General features: G+C 36.2%; 1 protein-coding gene across 2 annotated transcripts in view; it reads right to left on the reverse strand.

Annotated features, from left to right (window-relative positions):
• Positions 1–320: 320 nt before the first annotated feature.
• LOC125688799 (prolyl endopeptidase) overlaps positions 321–13497 on the reverse strand; it is a 94059-nt gene continuing 80882 nt past the window's right edge. For both annotated transcript variants that reach the window (XM_048935282.1, XM_048935283.1), the window contains exons 12-15: positions 10916–11010; positions 8178–8309; positions 3483–3639; positions 321–1139 (exon numbers count right to left, since the gene is read on the reverse strand). In XM_048935282.1, the coding sequence (XP_048791239.1) occupies positions 845–1139; positions 3483–3639; positions 8178–8309; positions 10916–11010 (679 nt within the window). In that variant the 3' untranslated portion in view covers positions 321–844. The remainder of the gene's footprint in view (positions 1140–3482; positions 3640–8177; positions 8310–10915; positions 11011–13497) is intronic.

Consider the following 13497-nt stretch of genomic DNA (forward strand, 5'->3'; position numbering starts at 1 on the left):
CAAGGTTATGTATGTATCTTCAAATTTTGGCACCTTACAGAATATCCTGTCATATGCATATCTGAATTTGAACAATTCAGTTTAAAAGTTTAAAAATAGTTGTAGAGTGAACAGCAGACAGGCAGCACTATGAAGTGTGTATGCATACCTTGACTGATATTGAGTATCTGAAGAGTTCTTCAAGTTTTCCTGCCTCCAATTTTCTCTTCTTTGTGAAAATAAACAACAGAAGAGAAAATGGACATTTTCAAGTCTTTGTGGTAAGAAAAGACAATTTAGCAACATTATTGTAGACTGTAATAACACCGTTACAAACAGTATGAAATAATACAATTTTTTTTAATAATACCTGGGTAATTAATTACTTAGACTACTATCTCCTCGATATTTCATGATTATCAAAGAACATTTTACATTTCCATTCTTCAATAAGTTACTGTGTAAATAAAGTATGCTCAGAGTTCTTTATGCGGACAGTACTTACATTTAATTACAGATGATCTGGATATGTTTATAGGTGTAAAATACATTAAAATTGTTTACATGAAATTAGCTCAACTAACACTAAATCTGGAATCTAGAAGTTCACAACAACACTGACAGTAGCTCAGCTATGTATTTGAACATGCTACTTAATATGTACTTTGGAACGCAGTAGAAAAGAAATTCAAAGAAATTCTAAAAAAAGGGAAGCACAGATCAAAATTCCATAGCAGGTTGGATCAATAAAATATTGAACTGCAGTTCTTAAATGTAAGTACTACACCAAGTAGTATCTGGTTGGTCTTAAATGGTGTTAAAGCCCTTCTTTTTTTCCTAAAGGAGACAGTAATAAGCATTTTGCCTATTCAATCCAATCAAGATTTAGGCAACGTGCTATAAAAGCAAACATATCTGACACTTCTTCTATAACTTTAGCAGTTGGCTTTCCTGCTCCATGTCCAGCTTTGGTGTCAACATGGATGAGAAGTGGATTGGTTTGTTTACGGCTTCGCCCCACAACATACTGCAGAGTAGCAATAAACTTCAGTGAGTGTAGAGGGACCACACGATCATCATGGTCTGCTGTGAGCAGCAGTATAGAGGGATACTGGATGCCATCTTCTTCTGGTAGTTTAACATTGTGAAGTGGAGAATACCTGAGAAGAATACACAAACATTTATACATTTTCTCCTCAAGATCCAATAAGAAGGCCATCTCCCACTGAAATTATCACAGTGACATTTGACAGCACTCAGTTCTACAATCCCCCATTGCACATCCCAGGACTGCAAATGGCACAGAACAAATCGCTGGCTCTCAAATGTGAAGCAAATACATTAACTTACAGAGGTGTATGCATCCATCTCACAGAAATATCAAAATAGCAGGAATGGGCAACAGGGAAAGAACAACAGAAGCTGTAAAGCTCATAGCAGGATCTATTCTGCAGCGAAGCAAGGAGATGAAGACTTTTTTCCAGCACACATGTTATTTCCAGGTCTGCACGTGAATGAATGGCTCTTTTCCATACAAAACAGTTTCTGATGGTGAAAAAGTGCTGCATACATTCACCAAAATTTGTTCCCACCAATATTTATACCACTTTTGAACATGCAGGTACTCTGGAGGAATATAATGCAGGAAACTGAAAAAAGAACTGTAAGTTTTATGGGTCTTGATAGATGACTGATTCATACTTTTTGACTAAGAAATTATCTTACTTAGAAACTTGTTTTCTTTGCAGGAAAATTGACATTTTTTTTTTAAACTACTGCAGCATAATGTAAAAAATGTATTCACACATCTCAACAACAACAACAACAATACTCTGACATTACAAACTCAATTTAACAGTCACAGAGAATTCTATCTAACCGAAGAACAGTCTTACATTTTTAAAATCAGGAGGAGGATACAACTTATTTCTTCTATTTCATCACAGAAAATACAAAGGGAATTCTGTTTTTTGTTTGTTTGTTTTTTAATTAATCTCACATTTAGATGAGTAACTATTAAGTAATCCCAAATTGTTTTTAAGAACACACAGCAATATAACAATATTTGATTGTCTAATCTAACAGATTCCTAGCTCCCTCATTTCCATTGAAAGAGCAATGTAACTGAATTTCAAGATGACAATTTGTTTTTTTTTTTAAAAAAAAAGATGGTGAGTACATGGCAGCCTAGTTATAAGGTATTTTTGGGTATCTGTAAAGACAGCATTGTTGAAACATTATTTATCTTTCTATATTTGATGATTTGATGTGCCATTGCCAGTTGAACAGGAGGCAAAGCAGCTTAAAGAAATTTTGCCAAGTAGAAATATTTCAAGTAATATTATATGTTTTTAAAATTATGCATTGAGATTTTGTGAGTTAAGCATATAAATAAATAGGTAAATAAGCAGGTAAAGTATGAGTCCTTTCTGCAGATGCGTATCTCCTAATCATAGAATGAATTTAAAACTTGGCTTCCACTTTACAACTTCAGAATATCTGAACTTACAGACGTTCATGCAAATTTTACTGTTCAAAATAATCAAGATTACTTAATTGATACTTACACTTTAAAGCCAACTATATGTTTGGAAAACTAACGATTAAAGAAATTATTAAATTTGTTAGTTGCTTTGTGCATTGTATACACAAACTTTGTTTGCCACTGAAACCTTAAATTGAGCAATTGCAATGGGCCCAACTGATTATCTAGTATTTGGAATTGACATTGCTCGTTTTTTTAATAAATGTTGTAGGTAAGTTAGATCTCAGTGTACTCCAGTATATACATACTTTATTATCTAAACACTACTGTAGTTCAGACAAGCCAAATTGTTAGCATGTCTGACGCATTGTCCTGTAATGCCAATCTTCATTATCGAAGGAATACAGTTATAGTAACAGATGAGATGCCAGGAAAATAATTTTAAATGATGGAACATATTTTAACACAGTCCTTAGTGACTACATCAAATGTGCAGAACATTGCTGTTCTCTCACAGTGCCTGTTTTATTTTCCCCTTCTAAATAATCTTTCCAGAACTCTTAGCAAGAGCCTAAGAACTGAATTAATATCCTGTTGTGGTCTACTGCCATTCAATTCCTTCAAATAAATCCTATCCACATTGTATAATACAGTTAATAATGGTCATTTTCTCTACCCCATCATAAAAAATACAATTTACATAGTGGTTCACTTGAGAATTCTCTGTTGTGACAGCCTAAAGCAGGCATTGTTTGGAAAGAGTACCTAACAAATGGTTAAAGCTGCTAGTAGAATATGGTTTCAGAAACTATAATCAGTAAACTCAATGTGGCTTTGAAGCGAGTTGTTCTCATGCGAAGTTGACTTGTAAAGAAACTCTAAAGTCCATAAATCCAATGTGAGAAAAGAATGAAATAATTCATATTAGCTGATAATAATAGCTATTTATCATGAAAACCTGAAACTGTTGAGCAGAGTTTGCATTTTAACAGTGACAGAAGTATTTAAAGACACTTACTTGCATAGCCATTCAAACTGCTCTTGATGGTCAGAGCAACCGTAGTCAGTAGTCCAAGCATGGCCAATGGTGTACTTGTGGAACTTTAGCATATCCATCACTCCTACTTGGGCAATAACACAGCCAAAGAGGTCAGGACGCTGATTAGCACAGGCAGCTTTAACAAGAAAACAACTCTATTAGTATTAACAGCTTAAAGAAAGATATTGGCAGTAGAAGATCCAATAACAGTAAGTTATTGTCAGAAAACAAAACAAAACAAAACAGAAAATTGTTAAGGTAAAACAACATGATGAGAGATAAGAAATATAGATTTCCCATGTAATTTCTGAAGTCAAAGAACTTGAATACAAAATATCCAAAATAAAAGCAATAACACCAATTACAATGAGAGAAGCCTGCCAGTGTATATGAAATGAAACAGTCTTAAGAAAAAAATGAAAGCAAACATAGAAATGGATAATGATTATAATTGTCAAAGCTGATATTTTCTAATGAACTTAAGAGCTATTTCCTCTTAAAGCACTAAGCACAGTCCTTAGCAAATATGTCTTCCAAACTACAAACTGAGTTTGCTAGGAGAAATGCACTTGTTAAATATGTGAACTTTTGGACTACTGAAATTGAAGTGTGCTGAACCATTCACTTTCTAATATTACTGTCAACAAAGAAAAGGACATTAAGGAGCAAAATTCTCCATTTACTGATAAGTTTTCTTCCATAATTACTATGCCAATTCATATGAAAAGAGTTCTAATGAAAGCAAACTTTTAGAAAATCAAAGGAATAACCTCATTTTAATTAAAAAAAAAAAAGTTACTGCAGTGTTTTTTTTCTTTTTATTATTTTCACTTCCCTACTTCTGGAAGGGACAATTTCTTTAAGAATAATGTTTGTCTCATATTACAAAAAATAACCAGACTAGGACCATCTAGCTCCATGTTCAATTTACAAGAGTGACAACTGGCAGATGCTCTGGAAAAAGCTTTAAATACAGAAAATACTGAGAGATTTCCTGCACATTGTGAGCTTTTGCAACAAGTCAGTTGGCTTCTCCTGAGCTGAAGTTTATCCTCAGCCATCAGAACACGTATCCTCCATAAATTCATCTATTTCCTTTCTTAATGTTTATTCATCTATTGTTATGATATCCTGCAGCAATGAGTTCTTCAATTCCAACTTCTGCTTGATTTAAATCTGCCAGATGATTTTACAAATTCCCTACACTTTTTTTTTGTAGCATAAGAAATAACAGTGCCTATATTTTCACTTAACTACCACAATGGATCCCTTCCTTAATTCAAATCTCATCACTGTACATCCAAACCAGACATAGTCTTTCTCAAATTCGTCAGCTTGTCATTTTTGTCCACTGTGAAAATAGATCATTCCTTCCCATTCTTTGCTTTCTTTCGCAACGGCAACCTTCCATCCAACTCAACAAGAACTTTCTTTTAAAGTCTTGAGATCTTGTGAAAAGCTTGTGAAAATCCAAGAAAAAACAGATCACTGTTACATGCACCATATGCTCCTTGACTCCTTCAAATAGCTCTAAGATTTCAAGATACATCTTCAGCCTGCAAAATTCTTCCCCATGCATGTCAACTATTATTTATTGGTTTCAATTGGCTTGTCTGTTACAGAAGTCAGATTTACTGATCTGCAGTCTGTGGTTAGCCATGAACCATTTAAAAAATTGGCATTAAACTTGTCCCCTTCTGTTCATCAGACATTCAGGCTTAGTAGTCTGCAGTTTCACATTGGAATTCATTTAGGATCTTGTGTGCGTACCATCTGGTCCTGGCAAGACATGATTTTTCATTCGATTTATTCTAAAACCTCTTCTGCTAATGCTTCAGCTTGAGGCAACTCCTCAGAGTATCACCCACAAGGAGAGACTAGTGAAGGGAAATCCCAATGCTCTGTAGTAAGGAACATCAATAGAAATGAACCATTTCCTTCTGTTCTGTCATTATCTTTATTTAGTGCTCCTGTAGAGTCCCAAAGATGTCAGATATCAAAGAGGTCAGCTTCCTGCTTCTGACACACACAGAAAGTTTTTATTACCAACATTTAAGTTGTTAGCAATTTGCACAGCCTCCTCTGGTCCATCAGTCCCAGTCAAAGCTTATTTTTAACCTATTTTCTTCAGTTGAATCTTATTTCTGTTTTCTGGTGGATGTTATTTTACTTGTACGTGACTACTTGATACGTAACTACACTACCTGGATCTTTTTCTTATATAAGACTATTGTCTAAAAGTTCTTCATCCTTCTAACTGAATCTTTCAATCAGATCTTTTCAAGCCATTTCTTTTTTTGAAGAGAAATACTATTCTGGTAGGAAAAAAAAAAAAAAAAAGCCAAAATACCTATTGTAAGATTGAATTCATTCAAATCTTCACTGTAAAACATCTCTTGAAGGACTGTACATTGCTCAGGATTATATCAAAACTGCTGCTTCTAGCTCTCAGAATAGTTACTTCAGTAAGAAAACACTTTTGGAGCCACTTATCAGTTCCCATTACAACCCTTTTGTTAGCCATAATTGTATGCATTATGGAGCTGTAACCTGGAACAATTTATTCATTAATTTTATCCCTCTACACATTGAGCTTTAAAATTTGGTACCAAAGCCTCAGAACTACTTGCCTAAGCAAACACAAGAGGACAAATGCTGCATTTGCATGAAAGAGGCTTTCAGGTCACAGCTGTGCTGCTATGCTGAGCTTTGGGATCATATCCTGCAGGATAAGGAAGTATTGTTTCTCAACTCAATGAGGCAAGAGTTCAGAGCCCTGTGCTCCTTAGAGACACCTCCTGTTAGTTACGATTAAAAAGAATCAGTATTTTGGAAGAACGACAATACTCTTCCTTATAATTTATTTTTTCCCTCAGAAAATGAAAACTAAGAAAATGTGGCACTGGATGCTTGCACTTAACGTAACAGTTACGCTTGTCAGTGTTGTATGAACAGCTACTGCAAAATTTAAGTTGAGAAGGCACTTCTGTATTTCCTAAATTCACCTATTTTAATCTGTCTCGTTAAGAACAAAGAAATCCAGATGGATTGTAATAAATCAGCAATTGCAATAGGTTTCTAACACTAGACTTTCACAAGAGGCGTCCAGACTCACAGCATCCACCTAATACAGACATGACATGCACTCTGCACTTACTTTCCCTAACCTAAAGAAGGTGCCCAACTGACTTGTTCATGAAGAAAACCAGATTTTTTTGGTGACTAAAGCAAGGTAGGATGTATCCCATCCTGAGTGAAACTGAAGTCCAAGTAAGAATAAAACAGCATTTGCAGAAGCTACGTAATAGATTGGAAGTTTAACAGAACTTTCATGTATATATAATTGTGCTCACATAACACGGACTTTTGTAGTGGTTGTACTCCCAATGATGTGTAAAAACTTTTTTCCTCTATTTTTTTCATCCATTTCTACTGGTGGTGTTTACAGTACACAAACACCTTCTGCCATCTGAGAAGCAAATATGCAAAAACATGACATTATGTGATTGTCTTTAAAACGTTGTGGCCAAGATTGCACAGATCAAAGAGCTGTATAACTCCAAATCTCATTTCTTATACAAGATAGCAGTTCTGTAAAACAACTGTAAAACTGTAAAACAACAACAACAACAACAACAACAAAATCAACAGAGTCAGTTATTCAGCAGCTGTTAAATAGAGAGTAGAGCAAGAGCAGAGCATGCAAAGGGTGGTCCTAATAAATGTAATTTCCAATAAACTAGATGCTTTTCTCATGAGTAGATCACCTCTGTCATACTGTGTCATGCCTCTCATGCTGTTTTTAAAATAATCCAAACTAACCACAATGTTATTCTTTTGTGTTTCCTTCTCCTGTCAAGACCGAAAGAAATAATTTCTTTTTATTCTACCACTTTTAGACACTAGGATATAATCAGAAATAAATGTAGCTTTTGAAACACCGCTTAGAATATAAGATTTTTTGTGCAACTTTTTCTAAGAAGGCTATTAATTTCCTTGAATTTAAGATCATAGCAGTGAATGAAATGCACTCGTAACAGCATTGCATTTACACAGTCCCTCAAAAGTCCACGGCTTTTTTAAGTACTTGAAATTAGTGTTTCGCACAAGAGACATTCCTGGATTTATTTGTCACCATGCCTTAACTACACGATTAAAGTCAGTCACGTGTCCTTGTACAAAGGCCTTAAAAGCAGAAACGTCACGTTATCATTTTTTCCTCTAGGAATGAGAATGCATGACTACAGAAAGACTGAATAAGAAGCTCTACTGAAGGACTGCAGAACTTGGGATTCTGGCTTATGCCATAGGCACACAAAAATTCCTGAATGCCCCATAACAGGTTTTCTGGTTATTCAGTTATTGTTTCCTACTAATCAGCCTTAAGAGATGAAAAACAGATTTTTTTAAATGCATTCTTACTCTGTGATTCTACCAAGGGGTTAGCTCTAGGAAACAAGACAGTAATCATAAGTACTGCAGTCACTATTCGCTGCAGAATCCTGATATCCATTGTAAACAGCAAATAAAGTACAACTGTATACACTTCATGCTTGGTATATATTAATGCACAGACATTCTGCAACTCTTGAAAAAAAGGTTCTGATAAATTTCTGTTTGGTTACCATGATAAACTCCAGTACCAAAGCCAGGAAATACACAAGCAGTTCTTACCAACTAAGAGGCCTCCATTTGAACCTCCATTAATAGTCAGCTTCTTTGGAGATGTATAGCCCTCTTTGATGAGGTATTTGGCAGCATACTGAAAGTCATCAAAGCAATTTTGTTTGTTGGCCAAGATACCACCTAGCACACAAATAAAACAAATCAGTTGATCCCATAAAACCCATGTGAATCCATCTCTTCAGAAAAACGCGTGTGCAAAAATACCTGGGAACAATTCCAGTTTCATGAACATTTTAATAATTGATGCAGGTCAGAAAGACAGCAAAAGTGAAATATTCTTTCAACACAAAGAATATGAAATGGCTTTGTCAATAACTCTAATGCTTTCAGAAACTGAATAATACATACTTACACTGTGGAATGAGTGCCAGGTAACATTCCAAACCAGTAAAATTAAAGCTAAAAGCTTTGCATTACAAAATATATACAAAATGACCACACAATCCACTTGAGGCTTGATCTAATGGGACATTAACAGCATTAAACTCAGTGACAGTTTCTTAAGGCGATAAAACTTCAAATTTGCACCCATATAAAACAAGCACTTTCATTTCCTGGACAAAGAATACGTGGCTGATGATTTACCTTTTTTCCTATTATGTTTCCAAATCAGATGATATGTTGCTGTGGTCAAATAAGAAATTCAGAATCACATCTTGGTTGGAAATTTTATTAGTGAGCTATCAATGTGGAAAGAATATCAACCTAGAGGGCTCACAGATGACCCAATCTCAGTATTGGCATCTTCCTCTCTTCAGACGCTTGTTTGGACTGAAAAACGGTTCCTCCTCAAAGATCACCCTACCTTAGATCTGGTACATTCCTTCTCAGACAATTAAACATTTGTAACAGTCTGGGGAAAACATCTTTACATTCCTGAAGGAAAGACTGTGGTCCAGTCAGGTAACAAGGGCTCATACCTGGCAGAAATGGAACTCCATTTCCTTCCACTTAGTTTAAAGCCAAGTGGTTTAGGCTAAACTAATTGCCCAGGCTCCCACTATGGTTCAGGATAATTAACTCCACATTAAAATAAGCAGGATTAGATACAATATGAAGGTGCTTATTTCCATCATCCGTTAATGACCCTACACACGCAACTTAAATTGGATGCTTCATTCTTATGTTGCAAAATTTAAGTAAGGTAACTCCAGACTTTAATCATATGAGTTTCCTCATGGAATTACGAGCATTATTTTATAACAAACAAATCTTCTCATACTAACAAGATCATTGAAGAAAGATGTGTTGGGACAAGGAAAAAGTCTTCAAATGAATGGCAGTAAAGGAGAAATAAATAAATCTTACTTTTTTCTTCAAGTTCTGAACTAGTGTAAGGTTAAAATCCATACACTAAACCTGTAATTGTTTCCAGAGTTAGCAAAGAACAGATGTATATCTATTTTTGCAACTGCAAAAAAGACTTGGGTCAAAATTAAGCAGGAAATAGGTGGAATGAAGAAGCATTATCATATTAAAATAAATTTTATTAAAACCTACTACAAACCAATCTGCAAATTAAAATTAATGAAGGATACTTAATCTTCAGCAATAATATCCTGCATCTGCAAGCACATATAGCTTCTATTTATGAAACCATTACTTCTTAACTCAATTGTAAGGAAATGACCCAGACAAAAAGTTACCACAGATGAAATGGTAATATCAAGATGTAATGATCTGGGAATACTATTATGTTTGATACAAAGTTATTATGGATTACTCCCCATGAAAAATGTTGCATCATCACTGTTCTGGTGCATTTGCCTTACTGACAAGATTTCCAGCAACTTATCCTCCAGATTCTTGGAATATGAGTAAGACGTCATCACCAAATAATGGTGGTTATATTGTTACATCTGAGAGGGACTTTCTTCAGCTTTTTCTTCTGGTGAAGGCATGCAGAAAATTGTCAACAATCAGAAAAGCTGACAAACAAAGGATTTCAGTGAGGACTGCACTGGAAAAAATATGGAGAGAAATACTTTAAAGGTGCTAAGAAGTGACATGGAACAGTGAAGTCACTTAAAAAATGTCTACCTACAAGTTGTATCTCAGAGTGCATGACATGTCACTGGTGGGCTGATTAAAGATCATATGAAAACGATCTCTCTCACTCACTCGCTAATAAAGGATTTATTCATAAATTGTGTAAAATCAATTCTGTTTGCTTTCTAACATACAAAGCTAGCAGAATTACATTCTGAAATCCGAATTTCATACCTTCTATAAGGTTTTGCAAATGGTCAATTTCTTTCTGTGATACCAATAAAGACTAAATAGATTGTTGCACCGTCTTACGGATCTAGAACTGTGGGGTCACGTGCATTGCAAGTAATGTAAGAGATATGTAAAGGCAAGGCAGATCTCTTGCAGTTCAGACAATCTTTGTTTGGAAGATTGTTCATGATAAATAGCTGGATTTCCAATCCTATTATCTAGAGAATTGGTCTTACTTTTAAAAATATAATAGCTTTCACTATCTTGGAAAATACTTTCTGGAAAGCCATTCAAATTATGATGCAAAAAATTCACTGAAAATCCATTGAAAAATTCAGATAACACTGGGGAAGGTAGAGATCAGATGAATAAGAAAAAAATCCAACTTTTCTATGGAATAAATGTAAGGTGAAATGAGACTTGAGTATGGAAGAGGGACAAAACAAAAGTGTTGTCAGCCTCACTGTTAGACCTGCAGTTTTGTTCTTGTGCTTGGACTGATTTACCTTTGTGCCAAGTCTCTCCATATTCACCACCACCCCTGATGTTCGCCACTGCTAGAACACCCCCCAGGTGTCGCACAAAAATGAGTCTTGACACACTGAAAAAGCAAGCAGAAAAATAGTATTATTATTTATTTCTAACTACTTCCTACCACTTTTAGAAAAATACTTTGAAGGAAAGTCCTAAGATGCATGACAAAATAATGAATAAAGTCCTGCTTTGATGGCAAACCTGAGTAGCCAGGTTTCCAATGGTTGTCAGTGGAAATGAAACACTCCGCAGCCTCTTAAAGGAAACCAGAACTGTTCTACTCGTCTTTACTTTCACACCCTTGAGGAGAATGGCTACTGGCTCCTCTGGGACATAAAGTAAGCTACGCAGTACCACTGGACCTCCAAGACTTTTTAACTGCTGCCTTGGGGTCCTTCGCTTTTTCAGGAAAGGAAAGTTTAGTCCAAATGAATCACAGATCACAGAATCACCCGGGTTGGAAGGGACCCCAAGGATCATGTAGTTCCAACCCCCCTGCCTAGCAGGGCCACCAAACATACACATTCAGATCAGGTTGCCCAGGACCCCGTCCAACCTGGCCTTGAACACGTCCAAGGACGGGGCATCCACAACCTCCCTGGGCAGCCCGTTCCAGGGCCTAACCACTCTCCTAGTAAAGAACTTCCCCCTAACATCCAACCTAAATCTTCCCTCCTTCAACTTAAAACCATTTCCCCTAGTCCTGCTGTTGTCAGCCCTTTTGAAGAGTTTACTCCCCTCCTGGGTGTAGGTTCCCTTCAGGTATTGATAGGCTGCAATGAGGTCACCCCGCAGCCTTCTCTTCTCCAGGCTGAACAAGCCCAACTCCCTCAGCCTGTCCTCATAGGGGAGGTGCTCCAGCCCCCTGATCATCTTAGTCGCCCTCCTCTGGACCCTTTCCAAAATCTCTATGTCTTTCTTGTACTGAGGGCTCCACACCTGGACACAGTACTCCAGATGGGGCCTCACAAGAGCCGAGTAGAGAGGGACAATCACCTCCCTGTCCCTGCTGGCCACCCCTCTCCTGATGGAGCCCAGGATCCCATTTGCCTTTCGAGCTGCCAGAGCACACTGCTGGCTCATGTTCAGTCTCTCGTCCATCAGGACCCCCAGGTCCTTCTCTGCCGAGCTGCTCTCAAGGACCGCTCCTCCCAGCCTGTACAGGTGCCTGGGGTTCTTCCGGCCCAAATGCAAAACCCTGCACTTTGCCGTGTTGAAGCGTGTTGAAGAAAGCAAAGACTTAAGAATAATGATCAGCACATGACATTTGTTTATGGGCTGATATATACAACTTCTGCTTCATGCTTTTTCTTTGACCTTTATAAAACTGTATTTGTCCTTGTTTTGTGGCAGGCTCTGCAGTCAAGTCTTAGTCAATCCTGTTCCTCATATTTTCCACTTGATTAAATATAAGAAGTAAAAATGAAAAGTTCTGCCTTCCCTAATAACTCTCAAATCTGGCTGAAAGGTGAAGTAACATGATTTTTTCTTGAATGTCAAATTGCAAAAAGTATAAAAGCTATTAGTATTATTTAAAAAGGGATTTAAGTAATTTAGGTTATATTTAACAATTAAGAATATATATTTATAATATTTAAGAATATATATTTATAATATATTTATGTATTGAGGCAGTAGCTTAACATAGTGGAAGCTCCAGACTTAAAACCATTTTATTGCTAAGGAGAACAGTAAATATTCAAGCTTAATACCAACAAGTCTTTTTTTTTTTTTTTTTTTTCTCCTCTCTAGTAGGTTCAAATTTCTTTTTTAGTTGAATTTACTTAAATTTTCTTTCTTGAATTTTTTGCTTATGCAAGAGACTGCTGCCTGCAAAAATGAAATTCAACCATCTCACATGGATGTAACACCAAAACAAGTAAATGTTCCATACCTCACAAAGCAATTACATCTGTATTGGCACTTGGTCTTGACATGCGTGCCAAGGATTAAGAAAATAAAGAAAAAAGGCAGAAAGATGACAAATAAGAGATTTTTGCATTTTTATGACCTGTCAGAAAAAAAAAATTTCCACCTAGATCAGCTGTCTGTGGCCATCAGATGGCATGAATGATCTCTGCTTCTGTAAAATTCTGAAGCCCATCACTTGAACAGTATTTTTCCTTTGATCACTGGGACACGTTGATCACTGGTAAGATTGATATTCCATAAGCATACTGTGCAAAGGTCAGAGAGCATTATTCTGTCAAACTCAAGGATGTCCAATTTCTACAGGTTAATTCATTGATAATGTACAGTAGCCTCACAGTAGCTTGTCCCATAAGATGGTGGCTTCTTAAATTTTGCTATGTGAAAGCTACAAAATCTCACAGAACACTCTGCACTACTTTTCCATGTCTCTGCCCCAGACAAAATCAATAGAAAGTTTGGGGACTACTTACTTGACCAAGTAACCAATTAAAGGTACAAGGAAGAGGAATTGAAGGTGAGGTATGAATCTGCTACCAAACATATTGTCTGAGATTATTTTAAAAATAAAACATTTCACCCCTTTCCATCTTCTGAAAAGGAAATGGTGCCTATCTGAGAAGTC

Source organism: Lagopus muta, chromosome 2, assembly GCF_023343835.1.
Source record: "Lagopus muta isolate bLagMut1 chromosome 2, bLagMut1 primary, whole genome shotgun sequence".
NCBI lineage: Eukaryota > Metazoa > Chordata > Aves > Galliformes > Phasianidae > Lagopus > Lagopus muta.